Below are 21,345 nucleotides of genomic sequence, written 5' to 3'. Positions count from 1 at the left end.
TCCTCCCGACACGGCACCAGTTGTGAAGAGTCCGGCCAGGGGACGGGAGGTGGACAGTGACCTCAGCGGAGAGCCGGAGCACACGGCGGGGCGGGGCGGGGCACGGAGGGACGGGGCGGGGCGGGGCGTACCTGAGGTGCACTCGCTGCACGTGAACCTCCCCTCCGGCCTCCGGGAGAGGCCCAGGCAGGCCAGGTGGAAGGCGCCGCAGCAGGGGCCCTCGCACAGCACCAGGCTGCCCGGCTTCTCGCACAGCTGCAGGCGACAGGGGCGCGAGACCAGGTGTGAGAAACAAAACTCCACACGATCCCCCGACCCCCAGGGCTCTGGGGCCCCGGCTGAGGGGAGGGAGGAGGGCCGACGAGGCCGGGCTCCCCGACCGGCTGCTCAGAGGCCGCCCGCCCCTCACCTGACACACGTGCTCCTTCTTGGCGGTCACTCCTCGTTCAGACCTTTTAGACGAGACGGACACTTCGGTCTGGGTTTCGTCCGCACTCTCGTCTGGGGACTCCGGGGGCTCGTCTCCGGGGCCATCCGAGACCTGGGAGGAAAGAGGCGGACGACAGTTCACAGTGGCCGCCAGCAGCCCCGCCAGCTCCCCTCACACGCGGCCACCACTGGTGTCCGTGACAACACACTTGCCGATAAGCTGTGTACAAATTCGGAAACGGGCTCCAACCCGCTTGATTTTTGGTACACAATGTGCGCAAGGGGCACAAGGCTTAACAGCCTCTCCCCATTCCTTAAAAGTGAAGTAACTTTTATGAAAACCCAATTTGGTCTAGTAGGTGACCTAAGACGGGCTTGGGGACCCAGAATCTTGGCTTTTCTTACCCGATCTGCTAAAGGTTCAACTACCTTAAGGGAAGGGAAACAAGTTAACCTCCAACACGCTTTTGTGTCAAGTGCAGGCCTTGGTGGCGCGATCGTGTCACTCCGGCCGTGGTCGGACGGTCGGCGACCCGGGACGCGCGTGCTCACCGAGGTCAGGAGCCGGTCTTCCAGACTCATCGCACCCGTAACTGACCGCCCGCCCGTTCGCCTCCCCCCACGGGGACAGGTGGGGAGGGGGCACACGCTGCCGCCTGTGCCCACGGCAGTCCGCGCGACAGGCGGAGAGACGGGGACTCGGAGCAAATGCGGTGACTCACGGGCCGTGTTCCGTCCGTCTCGCCTTCATTTACCAGCGATGAGTGAGGCCGGGCTACAGCCTCCCCTCATCACTGTACACGGCTTTTTCCCTCACTTGACCAGCAATAGCAAATCTTTAAATAGAAATCAATAAATCTTTAGTCAGAAAACTTTCTCATATATAAAATTCAGGTTTGTTTAAAGCCTAAAAACACATTTGGTATTTATCTGATGTTTATCAAATAAATGTTGAAAACTGAATTTTTCAACAGAGCAAACGTATAAGCTGCATTTCCTGTACACCTCAGTAATCACAGCAACCAGTAAGTACGATCTAGGCTTGCTGGTTGCCAGTGAACACAAAGCTAGAAATGGAATCGGGCCACACTGTTTTTTTAAAAAAAAAAACACCAAAAACAAAAGGAACCCCAGCAGGCCATTGACCCAATTCTGTAGCCTCACCAGTGAAATGTTCCCAGATTTACCTCCCTGAAATTACGGGCAGCAGCAGAAGGAAAAGCCCTGATAAAACAAAGGGGTTTTTGCTGACTCAGAACCTGGTGTTAAAGTGGGCTGACTTTTTCGAGGGATGTGTTGGCTGACTTGGCACCGGTGGCAGGGTGACGGGTGTGTGGGCCACCGTGCCAGCCTGGATGCTCTCCTAGGCTTGACAGCGTGAACAGCACTAAAGCACAGGTCTCAGCCCACTGCCGCGAGGCTGCCCAGTGGAGCCCTCCCCTACGGCTCACCTCCTAACCCTCCACACTGACACCCGAAAGAAGGCAGTAAACTGGAAGAATGCTCTGAGTTCAAACCCCAATTCAACGTGTCCGTCAGATGCAGGGTCACAGATGGGGGCGAGCACCTGAGGCGAGTCTGTAGCAGGTGCTGGGGCAGCCAGGCACTGGGAAGGGCAGCAGCCCCGCTGGCCCCGGTCCCACTAGGCCGCCTGAGAACCGAGGCCCAAAGAAAGGGCCTTCACGTGGGCTCCAGGGAAGAGCCCGGTGCCCGACCCACCAACCCAGGTTCTTCCCTCAACGTGGCTGCAACAAATTTAAAAGCTAAAAAAAAAAAAAAGAAAAAAAAAGAAAAAGCAAAAAGAAAAAAAAAAGGAAAAAAGAGAAAGAAAAAATGCACGGAGAGAAAGACAGAAAACACAGACCAGTCCTGGGTCAAAGGAAGGAACAGCACCTTTTATTTAAGATTTACAGAAAAAGTGAGCACGTTTCCACTTGGAGATATTTCCTAAATTAACAAAGTCTGGTTTGAGGAAATAAACACTGAATACATATTTTGAATGGAAGTATAAATGTTCACGACACACACGAGGCGCATGTCCTGATGGGTCTAAGATACACACACAGCATCAGACCTTACAACAGCACAGTCCGTGACGGGCGCGGGAGGGTCCAGCTTCCATCCCACCGCACCCCTTCCCCGCGACTCAGCGGACCCCTAGCACGCGGCCGGCCGGGGGTCTGAGGGCAGAGCGGGCGGGCACCTGGCTCCGGCTGCAGGCTCCACCTCCACGTGCACCAGGGGCCGGTACTTACTCGGAGATGCGTTTGTGAAAGCGACACATTCACCTGCACGGTCCCAACACAGTCCCAAATCTCAGGCTACGACCTCTACGGTCTATTCCATATCCAATAGGATGCATTCGGAAAGAGAAAAACGCAGTGACTGAGTGGACGGACGCGGACTGCCGGGCACTTCCCGCCGCGCCCGGATCCACCAGAGCCATGCCTGCGGCTGCTCGACCAGCAGCTTAGCTCCTGACTTTCCAGTTTCCTCCAGTCTGAAAAGACTCTACTCTACTCAGTATGTGACAGCACGGAACTGCCCGTTTGCCTCAGAAATACATTCCTCTACGGGCAGAGAATGCGGTCTCCGTGATCATTACAGGGATTTTTCTGGATGATTATTAACGAACATAATGTAACCTAGTGAACACATTTAAACCGACTTCGCGAAGCGACTCGTGCGAATCCCAGGCAGGTCCCTCCCTGCCGGGGCTGGAGAGCAGTCCCCTACGCCTCGGACAGAGTTACAGTGAGGTTCAAATCTTTTAACAAAACACATCCCTTCACAAGTTGAACACTACATCATTTTAAAATACAATTACAGACCTTGAACAACAGATATTTCTATAAACCAACATTACTTTTATGTTTAAGTTACGCTTTTGTAAAGGAAGAAACAGATAACTAGAAGTGTGTTCACATAGGATTTTGGATTGACAAATGATACGAATCCTGTGCCCAGGAGATTTAATGAGCTTAAAGTCAAAAGACTAATCTCAAACAGGTCTTCCAAGTTAATATCACAGTGAAATATTAGGGTGGGATTAAAGTAATTTGTAAATTAGTCATTCATCACCTGAAATACTACAATTCAAACAAAAGTTATTGAACTTGTATTAAAGCAACCCCTCTAGATGACACAGCTCGACCCTTCCTAGCTGCCCCTAAAGTCCAGGTCTGAGTCATGGGAACACACCCTGGCACTATCCTCACACCCACCTTCTAACCAGGCAGCTCCTGTGAGAACCGACAGCCCCAGGAGGTGACCGTGAGAACCACGTGGTGACCAGGCAGGCCGTGGGGCTGCTGTTCCAGACGCAAGGCCAGCCCTCGTCACAGATAAAATGAGTCTCTAAAATGTCCTATCAACCCAACATTGTCCCAACTGTGTCCCCAGCGGGGGCTGTCCCACAGAGAGTGGGCTAGAGAGGGGAGCTGGGGAGGTGCCAGTGCTGAGCGACCCACCCCACCCCCACTGATGGGCCGGGCTGCCCTCCCCAACCTCAGCCGTTTCTGGAAGGTGCAGTATGCCCCAGACGGTTAGCACATGCTTCGAAACACATGCCAAAGAATTGTATGCAAAACCCCAACACCTACATTCAGGCCAGAAAAACTGTAGCCGTGCATCTACCAAGTAACCAGGTAGCTACAAAGGCATCTCACAAGATGAGGCCTGTCTGGTTCCTAAACAGACACTGAGCAGGCGGGAGGGCCCCCCAGGGTGTCCTCGCTGGTGGAAATGCCCAAAGCGAGTGGCCCCTGACCCTGGCAGTACAAGCAACAAGATGGAGGGATGCAAGGCATGTGTTTGTTACCTGCAAAGGACACCCAACTTCCCATCACTGGCAAGTAAATCAGCACTAATTTCTAATATTCTAGGTAAAACAGCACTTAAAAGGATGAAAATCAATTTCACTGACCAAAAATCCTAAAATATACAGGAGTCAGCATATTTCTTAAAAAAAAAAAAAAGGAAAGCCAATCATAGATTTGAGAGCATTTTGAGAAACCTTTTCTAATAAGATAGTGATATTTCGGTTCTTTCAGCAGAAGACTGTAATTTAGATTCATAATCTAAAAGATAAAACTGAGTCCTCAACAACTACTACTTCTGTTCACAGGTTTCTAAAAGCCGAGGTGGTGAAGCTATTGATTTTAAAGCAGAAATGCTAGTTCCACACTAAGTCAAGGCCGCTCTCACACGTCCACATACAAACGACCAGCTGTGACCAGAACAACCTTCAACGTGAACTAACACCTGAAAGGAGCAGAGGAGCTTCAGAAAGGAGCTGAGTCAGAAACAACCAAATGGAAAAGGGATCGGGCACACTTGCCGAAGTCACAGTGACTGTCCTCCCCAGCTCCCCTTTCAGACAGGAGTCCCTCCTGGGCCGGGGCTGGGGGGTACCTTCTTGCCCACCTGGGGCTGCACGAGGCCTCGCCCAAGCCAGCCAAGAGTCACCCTCCAGGCAAGCACTGCTCCTTCTACTGGACTCATCAAATGGACAGAGGACGCTCCTTTATTTAAAACACTTACACTGCTACTGAAATGACGAACAAAATCTCAGCTCTCCATCTGCCACAGTGGGCCCAACGTCCAGGCTTTTGGTGGAGAACCCTAATTTTAAGCCCACACCTGGGCACCTTTTATGTTTTCGGAAGTGGATGCTAATTTACAGTCTGGCTTTTCATTAGAACATCTCTAAGACAGACTCGATAGGTATGAGAGTCACCCCCAGTCTAGCCACGCTCACACAACCCAGACCTAACCCTGGGGGAGCAGACCAGGGCCCAGGAGACCGAGAGGGGCGGCAAACCTCGCCTTTCCGCTGTCCTCTCCTCCGGTGTATTCAGCTGCTCCCGTCCCCTACCACGGCAACCTCTTGAAATGGCCAACCCCCCCCCCCCGCCCCCGCCGTCCCACTCCCCGGCCCTGAGCACTCCACCTGAAACGTTCCTGTGGTTCTGCGTGGACTTCCCACGAAAACCACGGCATCAAGCACAGCTAACGCTGGGACGGGGACCTCACAGAGACCACCCGGGAGCAGGCTAACCCTCCCACACTCACACACGGCAAAGAGCCACCCTTTTGCCTTACGTTTCTGAAACTTTGCTTCCTTGTGAAACTTCACTTAGGTTTCTTGTCGGTTTTTAGGAATATCCTCTTTAAAATGGTGAGGTTACTTTCAGTTGGGAGGTATAAATGTGCGAGATACTAAAGAGAGGGCTGAGAGGCAGCCACCTAAGTCCCCCACAGCTGAAGACTCTGGGAAAGGTGCACAAGGAGACAGGAGTCCGGGGCGGCAGTGGGAGCAGCTCTACCTAACACGGCACGGGCCCGGGGGGCCGCTCCGGTACCGCGGGCTACCTTCATCTCTGGAACAGCTACCATCTCAGCTTCTGTACACTCAGACTAGTGTCCGCCTGTGGCCTCCCATTTTGTTCCCGAGGCCCTCCTCGCAGCCACCTCCCCACCAGGCCCAAGCGTGGCACGTGGAAGAAGCGGTCACGGCAGTGACTCTGTGCATGGTATAGCCAGTCACCTCAACAACTGTCAGCTCAAATGACCAAAGACCAGGGTGAATCAGCGTTACTTTGACCTTAGGAAATGAAGACATTCCGCGCTAAACAGCAGCATGATGAACCTGTACTCCTGCAGACAAACTACTGCCTGACCCTAAGCTCTTTCAAAGCAGGAGCCCCTTCCACTCCCCTCCTTCGGGACGCTGTGGGCAGGCCCTCTCGGGAACTCTGCCCCCCACCAGCACTCCTCAGCGAGACCACAACAATGCTGACTACATCTGCCTCTGCCTGCTGGGCACCTTCCCGCCTGCCGTGGGATGAGCTCCCCCCCCCACCAGCGCTGAGACACACTGCGTCGCCCCCTCCCCCTCTCCTGCACTCACCCCTATTTACTCAGCTGAGGCTAAGTCTACGCTGCTCCTGTGGACACAGCATCGAGTCATCCCCATCAAAAAGGAAGGCGCCCCTTTCTCTGCTGGCTCCTAACCCACCCATCACGTGTCGGTCGCTGGCTGGCTACCAACTCAAAATCCATCATGCCATAATTTCAAACAAGTCTCTTAATCCTGACTGTCAAAGGCCTTCCAGGCTCGAGTCTTTACTTTGGGTAATGGCTTCTTGAACTAGGGTCATTTTTACACCACCGTTCTTCCACATTTTAAAATTTAGTGACTGGTTCTCTGAGAACCCTCATCAGTCCCGAGCTCCTCCACGTCCCTTAGGGACAGCGTGACTGAGGCCGTCCTGGAGGCCCCGTGTCCACGGAGTCTGAGCAGAGTCGCGCCCCCAGCCACAGTCCAGTACCCGGAAGCATCAGTCAAGCCCGGCGTGTGCCGCTTCTAGGGTTACTTTATCCCCACGCGCACAGTGCAGTCAAGAGGATTGCTTTTCATGCCGAAGCAAAATTTATACTTTTGGATAAAAATGGAATGATGGTGATTTTATTATTTTTATTGTTATAACCATTATTGTCACAATAGCGAACCACTAAGTCCTTGCAAGGCGCCAGGCACCCCAAGTGTTTTACATGCGTTACACTACTTAATGGTTTAGAACACAAGTATTAGTGAGAAACTCTCATTAAAGGAAAAACACACCTGAAGAGTCCACCCGGAATGAACCGAGTGCTACCGGCCTGGTAACGTGAAGAGCCCTCCCGCCTCTATGACCTGAAGGGCACGGAGGCCTTTCCTCACCATGCAAACATGCGGACACCCTGGGGCACGCCAGGTGGTCACCCAAGATTGAGACATTTAATATAATGGCTCATGTTCTACAAAGCAACCAATGAAGAGGTTGGTGTAAATAACCTGATTATAGGGCCCCCCAGATCAGGGTTATCGAATCAAAAGAGTTAAATGGTTCACAATGATACTGTAAATGACATTTTTTTCCTACAAATTTACTATAGCTAGTGTCATAGTAAAACTGTTTAGTAAAAAAAGACAGAATCAAAAGTCTTCCTGCCTTTTATGTTGGAAATTAGTTTACTATCTACAGGATTGAATACATTCCATTAGCAATGAGAACAGTCAACGAGGACTCTTTTTAATGTGTGCTGTTTGTTCGTTTTTGAAGGTACAGGTGCTGACATTTTTTTCAATAAAAATTCAGTTAAGTTATGAACTAGAGGAGAAAAACGACCTCTAACAGGATGAACCTCTTCAGTGTGCTGTCCTTGTCACACGCCCAGGACAGCCCCTGATCGAGGGCATCCTTTCAACTTGAAATCTACATTGACCACTGGAATATGAATGTGTTTCTGTTATGAGATGAATGTGATTGGTTAAATGGCCTTGATTAGGTATCTTACCTTGGTCTTAAAATTTGTTATCTGTTTTCTTCATTGTATGTGTTATTAATACCAGTAAAAACAGATTATCACACATCTTCCATAACTGATTGTGAAAGGAATGCCACTGAGTGTGCACGATGACACGCCGCCTGCAGCAGACATCTTGGAAAATTACATCATTTTAAGTGCAGTACAGAGCAGCTGAGTTCAAATCCAACTTGGCTGGTGTGGGCTCCCATAAAAGCTGTTACCAGTAAAGGCGAAAAAAATAAGAATTTGCTCTACTAAGGGAATAAGAAATGAAATTACAAAACACTTAAATCACATTAATTACTTCCCAGGCCTTTGTCATGCAAGTGTGTGATTTTAATCTGTCCTCCTCATTAGGGGATGCAGTACTACTATGGAATAACTATTCTAATGTAAGGTTTTATTGATCACATATACCTTGTGTGAGAGGAACTTAGACCACAACATGACCTAAAATGTTTTGAAACACCAACCCTATGAAAATTCCTTATTTTAATCAATGGTGTTGAAAGGAGAGAATATAAACATGCAAAGGGCATGTGACTCACCCCGAATAAGGGGCCAGTCTGAACCCTGCACACAGCAGCCCCATGGTTGCCCAGTGCCCACCAGAACCGGACCTAGCGGCTTCTAGAATGTTTCTTTACAACACTGCGCTTTGTCTCTCGTGCTAAAAGGCACTTAGCCTGGCAGACGTCGTAAATGTGCACTGTAGTTCAGTAGTGTTAACACAGAAACAGACAAGCCTTCTTGTTCACCTAAAGCGGTTTTAATAAAAATGAACTCTAAGGTGAGATTTATATAAACTGCACAAAAGTGGCCTGATAGAAAAAGCCTAGTAACTTAAATGTTTTTATGTAAGGAACAGCATGCACACTACGGAATCTATGTATCACCTTCAAGATGCAAAATGGTGTATGATTTTAATGTATTTAATATATAATATAAATGTATTTAATAATCTATTTCTGAAGTTCTAAAGAATTAAAAGTCAATTAAGCCTAATGATAGTAAAACGCTTCATCTAAGTCTTCCCAAGTTCAGAACAAATGTCTAAGCCAGGAAGATGAAACTCATCCTGGTCAAAACCAATGTCAGACCGTCAGGTGTGGCTGACAAACATGTTTCACCCTCTAGCCGCCATCCTGGCCCCGCGGTGAGCTGCTCTAGATCCACGCCTCTAACCCACACGACTCACGACCAGGAACAACAGACAAGATCCCAGCGGCCTCAGTGTTTTTCTTTTGATGGTATCTGACAGCAGTGGAAGTAAAAACTCCACCAAATAAGTGGGCCAAAATATGATGCCAGAAAAACTCATTAAAAAGTGTTTTGAACAAACTGCCTTAAGTGACAGGGTCTGTGGAACTGAAACTTAGTATTCCTCTTTAGAACTGCAGACCACCTGTTGTTTAACTTTTTAGGATACTAATCTGAACTTGGACAAGAAAACTAGGAAAAACGTTTTGTATAGAATTTGCCTTTTCATGTCTCAGTAAGCTCCCAGGAGCTCAGCGAATTCTTCCTGTGTTGTCTTGACCGTGCCCAAATGTAAGAAATGTTCAGTTACCTACACCCACTAAGACTGGCCGAGAGCGCCACCCCACACCGCCCCGAGGCCCCTGCACGCCTGCGAGAGCAGATGCCCACCCCCGAAGGCCCGGCCCCCTCTAATGGGCATAAGCAGCTGATGCTGAGAGAGCAGGGGACACCCCGTCCCCACCATGGACCACAGTGGAGACCACATCAGAAGTGCCGCCTTCTGACCCACTCCCTGCTTCACTACCCTGTTCCGAAAAAGCCCAAGGTGAGCATCTCTTCACAGATAGTCTAAAAACAGGACTCACGTCTACAATGAGAAGAAGAACCACAGGGAACAAAATAACAAGAAATTAAGACTCGACAACAAGCTCCTTGGGTAGTCTCTAACGCTGGGAATCCCAGACTCCCTCTGGACAAAAAAGGGCCATACCTACATTCTGAGGCTGCTTTTCATTTTGTTTTTATTAACGGCAAAGACTTCAGATTTGATGATGCTCTAGATGTCATGATACAGTGAAGTGTGAGAGCCTCAAACAGCTACAATTTCACTAGCAGATACTTTCCGAGTCCAGAAAAGAGAAGTCACATTACCACGGCAGTCCTGACTCACCTCGACACTCAGGGACCTAAAAACATGCCAGAATTTAAAGGACCAAAGCTGTGGACCCAAAGTCACGGAAGGCACAAGGCACGTGCACAGCGTGTGGGCCCCGCCATCCCGCTGCGTGAGCACACCAGCCCCGCGGGCAGCCCCGCTCACGCTGTCAGGTTAGGACCGGGTGAAAAATCACAGAACCAACATCTTGAAGACAGATTTCAAGCACAATTAAAAGCATCAATACTGAAGTACAGCCACGTACATTTACGCATACACCGTGTGTGTGTGTATTTCTCTCTGAAACAGACACGGCTCAGAGCACCTAACCTCCCTGTGTCTGTGGAGAACACCCGTGTCACGCTGATTAAGTCTGCCCTTTATCACACTTCAGTGTGGGTAGCTAAACGGCCTCTGTGTGCGTGCGTGATGGTCACTATTATTATGAGTTTACCTCATTCTCAGTTAAGGATGCAGAAGGAGAAGAGCTTTTGCTAAAGGCGAGCGACGCAGACGCCGCTGCGGGGGCCCGGTGCCGCTTCTTCAGGGGTTTGCAGGCGTCAGACAGATGTTTTGTGGCTGTAAGATAATTTTGGTTTATAAAGTAAAGTTTGAAACCTTAAACCCTCAATCTCTTTCCTGCTTTAAAAGTACCCCACTAATAAATGAAGTTTCTGAAGATGGATTTTCTGGGCTTAACTTTTTGTTGTGGAAAAATCAGGGCTGATGAGCTGGACAGTGAACTCCCACGTCTCCCTGCCCGGTCCCCAAACCCACGCCTGGGCCATACCCGTCCACCCACGCCTGGTGCCACGTCCCCCTGCCCGGCCCCCAAACCCACACCTGGGCCACACCAGTCTACCCACGCCTGGTGCTACATCCCCTACCCCGCCCCCAAAGCCCCGCCTGGGCCACACCAGTCCACCCAAGCCTGATGTCAGGTCCCCCTGCCCGGCCCCCAACCCACCACCTGGGCCACACCAGTCCACCCACGCCTGGCGCCGCGTCCCCCTGCCGGCTCTTCTGCAGCAGATCCCAGGCATGTGGTTTTACCCATGGGAAGCTAGAGCGCCTCTGCACGTAAGGTCTGAATGCGGCCACAACAGCACTATCACACTTAAAAGTAACAACCCTTTCTATCATCAAATGTCCACTCAGTGTTCAAATTGTTCACAAACGTCTGTTTTTTTAAAACAGTCTGTTCAATTAATTTTTAAAAACCAGTACAGCTCTTTATGCAAAATAAGGGAAACAGAGCCATTTCCAATCTTCACTTACTCTGAATTTTATTTTCCTTTCTTATTATGATTTGGAGATGGTAAGCTTTCTTTAATGAACTACCAGACAGATACATCAAAAAGATAATTAATGAAAAGGTAAAAAGTGACCTGATTCCCCCTTCATTGTTTTGACAGTTATTTTTCACAAACATTTTAAGCTAGTTTCTTCAACATGTAGAACAGAAATAACCACTCATTACTTTTGCTTTTTAGCTAATATACATGGAGAATTGGGTACTAAAAACAGTAGAATTTACAGCAACAACTGGTACCATCAAGTCAGAAACCTGGACATTTCTGATTCGAATCACTTCTCTAATATAAACTGAAAACAATACAGCCAAGTAGAAGTCAGCAGAAGAGTGACTTCAATGACACTTGCTGACCATGAAAACAACTTCACACTAAAGCACTTCACCCTTAACTGCATGAGAACCTCCTCCCACCGCCCCCTCTAGGTCCCAGCTTCCTGCTCACACGCTCATCCCTGGCTCCACCCCCCCCAGGGGGGCTCCCCGAGGACAGGACCAGGCCGGCCGCCCACCGCCAGCCCAGGGGACCTGGAAGGAGCGCCGCCCACATTACCTGCCTGGCTCTTGAGCGAGGAGGCTGCCTCGATGGCCTTGCAAGAGCCTGTGCGGGATGTTTTGTCTGTGAACGTCTCTCTCTGTTATAAAGGGGCGGGGGGGGGGGGCGGAGGGAGGAAAGAAGGAAGGGAGAACAAAGGAAAAGGAAAGAAAGGGGAAAAGTCTCCAGTGTGAACGAGCACAGGCTGCTGAAAAGCCGCGTGACAGAAACGTCTTCCTGCGGAGGCGTGCTCTGCACAGACACTCAGCGACTGTGGCCACCCAGCTGACACCCTCTCCGTCACTGGGCCGACCCTCCCCTGCCCACCCGCCCCACTCTGACAGCTGCTGGGAGGGAGGGGCAGGGGCCAGGCCAACCCTGACCTAACCAGCCACTCTGGGAACCTGGAATGAGGCTCCTCGACATGCTACCAACCGTCCTCTGGGTTCAGAGTGCAGCGAACCGGAGGGAGCGCCACTTCTGCCCTAGGGGAGCCCAGTCCATGAGAAGTGCGCCCGGTTCGCTCCAGCCCACCAGGCGGACCATTTCCAATCCTGAGATAAGCCCCAGACAAAGCTCACAGACAAAGATCATCCGAAAGCACATTGCACAACAGAAAAATAGCGCACACACAAAACTATCATGAAGATTGGTCTAGCGCTCAGAATTCAAACAATGTCGTCTGGACAGCACTGGGGCACCACTGCCTCACAGCCACCCTGCCGCCCAGGAGGCTGAGTTTGCCCCGGACTCCAGCAGGGATGGGTCACAAGACCGGGGACAAAGTAACAGGTGCCCAGCACTGGGAATGCTACCCGGCCCATCCAAGTGCTCAAAGCATATTAGGAATTATACCTGATATGGCTTATCAACTTGGGTTTATAAAAATCAAACTCAACACTACTCTCTTTAAAAATCATCTGCTATTTCCTGAGCTACTAGTTAGTAAAATTTCTGTCTAGCTACTTAATGTGAATTTTGGTATTTCAAATGTCCAGGGTCACACACATTTTTTTTTTTTTTAGGTAAATCCTTTATATAAATATTTCAAAGCAACCAGTGTCAGCATGACTGCCAGTAAAGGACCACTTCAACGGCAGGTGGCCAGAGGAGAAACTGAATATGTGCTCCCAGGTAATTGCACACGTCAGTGTTACCTAGCTCATTACCTAGCTCATTGCTGGACACCTGACAGGTGCCCCGGGAGAGTGCTCTCCTGTCCATGAAATAGGTTCATAAAACCTATTTCAATGGCTTTAATGGATTTTTAAACTTCTTATGAAGCATAACATACAGTGGATTTTGATGTTCTCCTGTCAACTCATTATTTATACACTGAATAATAAGCCCTACATTCAAGAGTCATTTTAAGTACACAATTTTGTTGAATCTGAACATCAAGAATTATTCAGTGTTGGGATGTGTTAAACTCCCTGGCAGATAAAGCTTGCTCTCCTCAGCGGCCTTCTTGAGGAAGCTCCAAGGGGAAGGCCAGCCCCAGCCTCCAGCTGACGCCTGCGGAGGACGCCTCCCCGCATCCCGCCTGTGGCCCGGGGGAACTGGTTCCCGCAGCCAGGCCCACCCAGGACGTAATTACCTTCCGAAGACTGTGCCTGTCGGTCCTGAGTCTCTTCCTGGGAGCGTCCTCAACTTCAGCATCTTCTATAGGGTCCTGTGTCCTCTTCGTGTGGTTTCTTTTTTTCCCATTTAAGTTACCTTGGAATGGGGATGGGGGAAACTTACATGAAAAACCCTCCACAAGCTGTCCTCTAGAGCACCGAGCAGCTGCCCAGCGCCTTCAGCGTGTAGCTCCAGCAGCGATGGGCCTCCTGAAACCCTGTTCATTTCCTCAGGGCCTAAGTACCACAGGTCAAACCTCTGCACTTTCCAAATGGCAAGTAGAAAATCCTTATCTCATCTAAGGATTATTATATTGGTATCTGTTACACTTTAATGTACTATAGCATTAAATCTAAATATAACCCAGTATTTTTACAAAATCCGTTAACACATTTCCTTAAAGAAGCATCTTAAGTGAAACAATCCATGTGTACCTGCAGACTAAGCGCCTTCTACATGTTTGCTTAACTGTGCCACATGTTAGGTGTCCTCAGGGAGACCACCTAATCTGAGACTTAAGGTGTCCGAACAGTACTGACAGAAAAACAAGACGTAAAGTAAGAATGCAGATTCTAGAGAGAGGACTAATTTGAACACGCCAAGGTTTATTTAACACAAATCCAGTGTCTCCATTTGCAGGACTGCTTTACAGAGGTTCAGGGTTTGCTCCTGGACTGTTCACCAAACATCTCCTGGGAGGGCAGTGTTGTCCTCAAACCCTACGGAGGGGGGCGGAGCACACCCGCCAGGAGGCTCAGGTCCCTGCGTCCAGCAGCCCTGGACTGATACGGGCCCGGGGTTCCGCCTCAGGTCCAGGCCCAACATTGCAAGAGAAGAGCAGAACCGGAGCGCTGGCCTCACCAGCTGCCAATCCCAGACTGGCATAAGCTGGCCTGAGAGTGGCCTTCACTAAGCTCTGGGCCGGCCTCCGGGGAACACCAGGAGAGGCCTGTGGAGTGGTGGCTGTGGATTCACGGACCTGCCAGCACCTCCTCGGCACGTGTGCACTAGGTAGAGCCCCCAGGGGAGGTGAAGTTGCAGTCCTTCTCCCTCTACATAAGGACCTCCCCCTGTGCCAGAATGAGGCAGTGGTCGTTTCTTACAGAGATGAGCAAGATGGGCATCTGTCTGAATTCCTAACACTGAAAGGATGGGACAGCTGACACCATGGCCCATCATCTTGGGGTCCCTGAGAGGGAGGGCTCAAGGCCTGCAGGGCAAACACACACCTTACACACACTGGGGGCAGGGACCACCCATGCTCCTGTCTGCCAAGTACTCGGGATGGTGACAAAGTGGGACACACAATCAAGTCACACTCACTCTTCAAGGATAAGGTGAATCTGGCTTCAGTAAAACCTGACTATTCTTAAATCAGCAGTCACTGAAAAGGACACTTTTCTAGATGTAGCGTACTGATAGAGTCTGGTAAACTTCTTGCCTTTTAAAGAAAATACACAAATTCTAAACATCCTCCCTATTCTAAATCGTAGTATTCGCAACAAACCCTGAACAACTTGAATGAAGTTCACTATTGATATCATTAGATGGTTGCTGTGGAGTTCTAGAAAGCCCTAAAATCAAGATGGGAACACGTGCGAACAGAACAGGAAGGCAACACGGATGTAGGCCACCTCGGTGCTGACCGAGCTCGTGCCCACGAAGCACCCTGTCAGGCGGGTCTGGAGGCCTCTGCACAACTCTTCAATGACGAGCCTTGAGAGATGCAGAATTCTTTCATATGCCCAAACACATCACACTTATCTTCCCATTACAGGTGTCAGTTTCCCACAGGCAGGGAGGACACACCCAACCGTGGTGACCTGTCTTCCCCAGAGCTCACAGCATTAAGCCTCCCTTCTCTTACCATAGCCCAGGGCAGAGCGGCACTTTTTGTTTCTTCGCCCTGAAGGCCTAAGAGAAGAACCAGAGGCTACCCACATTCAACGTCAGTCCACGGTCACCCTCCTCACCCTGTGAGCTCTCAGGCCAACAGGCCATGAACGGCCAGCCCCAGGGCCAGAGCGCCTGCCCACAGTGGGAAGCCCCCCACAAGGTGCAGGCGCAGCCCCAGCCGGGACGGCAGCCTCGCTGCAGGACAAAGGCCTGAGGTCTGACCCCGGCCCATCACGTGAGCCTCGGCCCTGGAGGCCGCCTGGACTCCGTGCCTCCCTTCTGCTCCCTCACCACACCTCCCACACAGGCTGCAGGGGCAGGAGAACGAGGGGCCCGCAGGGCCACAGAGGATCCCATGGAACAGCTCTGGCGACAACGAGCAAGGAGACCAGGCAGCGGAGGTTGCTTTACTGTGACCGCTGCACTCGGGTCAGAGCCGGAGCGCAGGCCGCCACACGGCACACACCACGGCTACGCAGAGGACATGAGCACAGAGCTACGGTTACCAGAGTCTTCTTCAGACGGGGACGGGGCCACGAGGGCGAACTTGGTGTGATAGCGTGCTTTCTGTTTCTCGTTGAGCATATTCCACTGGGATCCAAGCAGCTCTTCAATCTCCTCGGCAGAGGCGTCCGGGTGCTCAGCGACAACCTGCGGACACAGGAAAGGTGCGATAGGAAGGCTGGACGCCCGAACTCACACAACGAGTGCGGCACGGCCCCTGGCTACTCAGCACGTGGTGCTCTCACTCCCACGTCATGGAACTATGTCCCATAAAGGCTTCAAACAAAAACAGTGTTTAACTGATGTGTAACTCATTGAAAACAGCGCTGGTGGAAACAATTCCAGCTTATTTGTGTGAATGCAGGCAATGATAAGTGATAAGAGAAAAAGTAAACTTTTCCAAAATCACTAAACTGTCGGTAACTTGCAATTTCCTAGGCAGCCTTGAGTAGCCAGCAGGAGGAAACACCACCTCTGGGTGCAGGGGCGAGCCCTTGGCTGGTTTTCTCACTGGCTGTAGCACCAACCCTCCTCCTTTCAGGTCCGCGCTCGGGAGGGCGTAGACGTGGCCAAGGAGCCCCGCCCCGCTGCACCCTGAGACAGCCACTCCTCACAGCCGGGACACAGAGCTCCCAGGCCCTGCAGCACACAGGAAATGCAGATCCTCAGGTCCCGCTCCGGGGACGCGCATCTTCACAAGGTCTCCAGAAGAGCCCCGTCACTGGGCTGTGAGGAGTGGGTCCGGGCCGTGCACTGTGATAATCGGTGCGGGGGGGGGGGGGGTTAGGGTGTAAAACTATGGTGCTCAGGTCCCTGCCAAGGCCGCTCCAACCCAGCGGACCTGCTTCTGCTATTTTAAAGGTTTCCCATGGATTCTAATGTGCCCCGACTTTGAGGACCACCAACAGCAGGGTGCGAGGTCCGTAAACCGCAGCCACAGAGCAGATCTGACCCACCTTCCTGTTTTCGTACGGCCTATGGACTAAGAATTGAGTTAACATTTTTAAATGTTGAAAAAAATCGGGGAACCCCCGATGGTCCAATGGTTAGGACTCAGTGCTTTCACTGCTGAGGGCGCGGGTTCAATCCCTGGTCAGGGAACTAAGATCCCGCAAGCCACATGGCATGGCAAAAAAAAAAAAAATCAGAGGAGAAATATTTCATAGCACGTGATAATTAGAGGAAATTCGAGCATCAATGCCCACAGTAAAGTCTTCTCTGAACTCGGCCGCAGGCATGAACTCCCAAGTCCTCCGCAGCTGTTTGCAGGCTACGACAGCAGAGTGGAGGAAGTGCAACAGAGACCTCTGTGGCCCAGGCCCTTCCAAGAAAGCTTTGCCGACTGCGTCCGAGCACTGGCTGCTGGCTTGGGAGCCAGAGCCCAGGTTCAACGTGGCTCGTCCGCCACAGCTCTGAGAAGTAACTTGGGTAAGGGAAGGTGTGTCTCCACTGCCCTCTGTGACGGACTTACTGTGACACTTCATCAGTGGGTTGGTTCCTGTCACCACCTGGACCTACTACTTGCCCAGCCAACACGGCAGCCTCTGCCCCCAAACGCAAGCCCCAATCCACAACTCCGCCCCACAGATGGCTTCCTACGGCCTCCAGGGTCCCCGCGCCTCAACACGCCCACCTTGGCCCTGCCAGACACCAGCACCCCAGCAACTCTGCACGTCAAAGCCCGGCTCCGGCTCCCACGCTCCCCCGGGCGTCCCTGTTCCCATCCTGCGCCTGCCTGGGTGTCTCCAGCCCCACACACGCCTGCTCTCTCCTCTCAACTTGGGGCACCTTCCCCTCCCGCCCAGCCTGCCTGCCACCCCACGCGCGGCCCCCAACACTTCCAGCATCAAAGATCTGAGACCCTTGCGGCAAAGGCTTCCATGCAGAGCTGCAGATCCAAGACTCCTAGAGCACAGCACATGCGTCTGCGGGGCTGTCGCCCAGCCCAGGCCACAGCATCCCCGATCACAATGAAGGGTAATGTAAGTGCTCGCAGCTGCTTCCCCAAACAGGACTCCGAAGCCCCAGAGGTCACCCTGCCCCTCGCACCTGAAGCCCGTGCCAGGCTGGCCAGCTCCGCTCCTGCACGTCCTGTGCCTGCCCACCCTTCCTGGCTCTCCATCCTGTCCGCTCACCGCTGACGCTCCATCCCAGAGGGCCCCCAGCCCAGGCCGCCGCGGGTGGGACTCCTGACGCTGCGCGCCAGCCAGGCAGAGGTGCACCCACTCCCGTCAGCCCGCACCCATGCGCCTGAGCCACACGCCGGACGGCCCCCCACAGGCTGGGCGCACAGCAGGCTGGACCCGCTGACTGCACGGGCCCACGCACCCGGAGACCTCCCCCTCCGCAGGCCGGCTGCAGGCGTCCTTTCAGCTCTCAGCCCGGCGCTGCCCGCTCGCACCCATGCAAGCAGCGCTCCGCCAGGACAGGAGATGCGCTGGCCACAGCTGCCGCCGGCCCGCGGTGCCCGCCTCCTGGGAGCGCCCAGGCGTTTTCACCCTCACCTCTGCTGGGCCCACGAGGGCCACGACCGCTCACCCCAACGCACAGTCTCATGAGGACGCCACACAGCACAACCGCTACAGGCTCTGCACGCGGGCACAGTCGGGGCCGGGTCCCGGTCTGCCTCCCACCTGTGTCACTTCACTGTGGAGGGGTGGCTTCACCTCCTCGCGCTCAGCCAGGAGACAGGGCTCGCTGTGCTGTCACGAGAGCCGAACGGTTCCTCACGACAGTGTACTGGCAAGGTCTCCAACACGCGGAGCGCTCCACCACCACGGCCACCACTGTGTTTCTGATAAACTGTTTGAGACACACAACAGTACGGACAAGCAGCAGTCATCACGGCTGGCGCGGGCACAGCCGCCTGGCAGCCTCGAGCCCAGGCGCGGCGCCCGCAGGGGAGGAGGGGGTCGGGGGAAGCAGGCCCCGCGTGGAGCGAGGTGGTGAGATGCCTGCGCGCGGCTGGGGGAGGCGGTGGTTGTCCTGGTGGACATTTCCACAGTAGGTGTCCAAGCACAGCCTGGCCAAGAGCAAGGGCAGCCCCCGGAAGATGCCTCAGAAAAAGCCCGACCACACGCCGACAGGCTCGGCGGGCCGCAAGGCTGCCCACAAGCTCGCCCAGAAGCTGAACGCCCAACTGCGACGGGCGCATCCGTGTCGACGAGTCCTGGACCCCAACAGGCAGCATCGCTCGCCCCACCGCCAACCTCATCGCCAGCAGGAGCCGCAGGTCCCACCCTGCCCGTGCCCGCGGCTCTTCCTCCTCTGCTCACCCAGGCCCCTGTCCTCTCTTGTCCCTCAGACCTTCTCCTGACCATTGCTGATCAGAGGGAGGGGGGCTGCTCCTTTGTGAGGGTCTCGGTCCCTGGAGCCAGCAGGCCCTGGCCCCTCTGTGACAATGCTGTCCGGGGACCCAAGAGCTGCCCCCTCCTGTTCAGTCCATCTACCCTTCCAACCTCTGACTCCCCTGCCTGGTCCTGGGCCTCCCCTGACCTTGGAGGTCGGCTGGCTGCCTCAGGCCTCCCCGCTCTGGCAGCACTCAGCCCCTCGCGGGGAGGGGAGACTTGCAGGGACCGCCCTCCAGCTGCCTCTGGGCCTGGGAACAGCTAAGCAGGGTGGAGCCCCTCCCCTCCTCCTCAGCCACTGAAATGGGCAACAAAGGCTGGATTGGGGGTTTGTGTCCCCCTCACCCAGTCCCTTTGTAATGTTCATTAAAGCCTTTCCACTCCTTGGGAAAAAAAATATATGGAAAACCAAATACCCACAAACCCACACAGCTAAAATGTCACCAGCACGACCCGGGACGCCGTGGGCTCCTCAGAAGTTGCTCGCCCCTCCCCCAGCCTCCTCACACGTCTTCTGAGAACCTCCCGCGAGCCTCGCCTCTGTCCCCGGGCCTCCCTCCTGCCATCCGGCAGAGCCACTGGACGGTGCAGACACGGCCACACAGGACTTCCAAGTCTAGGGCGTAGAAGGCCTCTACCTGCCCCCTGTGACCACCTGCTGGGGGCACGACTGGCCTCCGAGTGGAGAGCAGCACCTTGCAGGAAGGTCCTCTGGCCCACTCTGGCCTTCAGATGAGGCTGCAGCCCCAGCTGACACCCTAACTGCGACCTCATGAGAGACCCTGAGGCAGCACCACCCAGCTGAGCTGCTCCCAAACTCCCGACCCAGAAACACCAAGACAAGCAATGCGTGTTGCTCTCTTAAGGCACTAAGCTTTGCGGTGACCTGTTACGCGGCAACAGACACCTAACACAAATGTTCATGCAGAGCTGAGACCTAAAACAGTGGTGCAACTCCAATGAAGCTGTAAAAATCAGGGTCAGAGAAAGTGGGAAGAGGCTTCAGAAATCGGAAACTGAGGCGAGAAACACCTGCTGATAAAAGTGCTACCAACACTGGTGCCTTAGTAAACTCTCTCCCCTCGCGGGAGGCCTCACCCAGCCACTCTCACCTCCTCGTGTGCAAACCACACACGGGCACGGCACGGCTGCTGGCAGCTGTCCACCAGCCTCGCCAGCTCCTCACAGGCCACGGACCCGTCTCCCAGCACATGCCTCTCCCCCACCTCCAGCCCCTGGAGCGGCATTCAGGAGCAGAGGGAGCTGCACGTCCAAGCTAAGCCTGCTGGACGAAGACGGACCATCAAAACGTGTTAACAAAGAGCTCAACCTGTTTCAAGAAGCTCTTCATTTGCAAGAAGAAAGCTGGAAATGTGCAGCAAAAAAAAAGGACGCAAGTGGCAACCAAATGTCCTTGACAGTCACAGTCTTCTATCTAGTGATCCCAGAAAAGGAGGCTCCGCCCACTCTGTCCCTCAAGGGCTGGCCACTGATTAACAATTACCAACCAAACAGAAACCATCCTTGGGTGCACCACCACTCTCCAAAAAGAAACCCCTAGAAAGACCCAGATTATTCTACAGGATGGAATCAGGGCGCAGCTTCCTCAATTCAAGTCTAGAATTACTCATTACAGGGCCAGCACAAACACACTTGTTAATAACAGGTAAAGAATATCCTAGTAGCCATCACTTTTCTGACAACATGGAATTATCAAAGCCCACCAGCACCCAAACCCAGACAGGAGGGGAAGGGCTCATGGGGCTCACCCCCCACAGAGACCAGGGAGAGGCAGCAGAACTGAACTTTAACTGTGCACCTTCAGTTTGGTGTTTGCACTGAGCGTGATGCCCATGGCAAAGCTGTGCAGAATGGGCTCTGGAGGGATGCTCAGAGGCAGAGAGGCTGTGCTGTGAGCTGCAGGGGGTCTGGGTGCACAGCACAGCCCCACGCGGCCGCCTCTGGCGTACAGCTCGTGAGCAATCTCCGCAGTGATAAACTTCTTGGTACGTCTTGCAGTGCTGGAGGGGTTGATGGAGAGCAAGTTGGTTCCGCAGAAGTAAAAGGGATGGTCTTTGGAAAGTGGTCTGAATTCTCTTTCACACTTTCAAACGCGTGGAGACTGCGCGGAGATACGCAGGGACCAGGAAGAGGCCGAGTGCGGCCGGCTGGCGGTGCTGAGCTGTCACGGCCACGCCCTGCTCCCGGCGTC

General features: G+C 53.0%; 1 protein-coding gene across 1 annotated transcript in view; it reads right to left on the bottom strand.

Moving 5' to 3' along the window:
* Positions 1 to 21,345, bottom strand: part of NSD2 (nuclear receptor binding SET domain protein 2) — a 73,710-nt gene that overhangs the window by 13,846 nt on the left and 38,519 nt on the right. Inside the window, exons 6-11 of the mRNA XM_082838354.1 lie at positions 15,789 to 15,933; positions 13,364 to 13,482; positions 11,785 to 11,866; positions 10,374 to 10,498; positions 410 to 541; positions 132 to 255 (exon numbers count right to left, since the gene is read on the bottom strand). Coding sequence (XP_082694480.1) covers positions 132 to 255; positions 410 to 541; positions 10,374 to 10,498; positions 11,785 to 11,866; positions 13,364 to 13,482; positions 15,789 to 15,933 — 727 coding nt within the window. The remainder of the gene's footprint in view (positions 1 to 131; positions 256 to 409; positions 542 to 10,373; positions 10,499 to 11,784; positions 11,867 to 13,363; positions 13,483 to 15,788; positions 15,934 to 21,345) is intronic.

The sequence above is a fragment of the Leucopleurus acutus genome (assembly GCF_964270905.1).
Source record: "Leucopleurus acutus genome assembly, chromosome: 4".
Taxonomy (NCBI): Eukaryota; Metazoa; Chordata; class Mammalia; order Artiodactyla; family Delphinidae; genus Leucopleurus; species Leucopleurus acutus.
The sequence above is the reverse complement of the archived record's forward strand: the minus strand, read 5'-3'. Positions and strand labels throughout refer to the sequence as shown.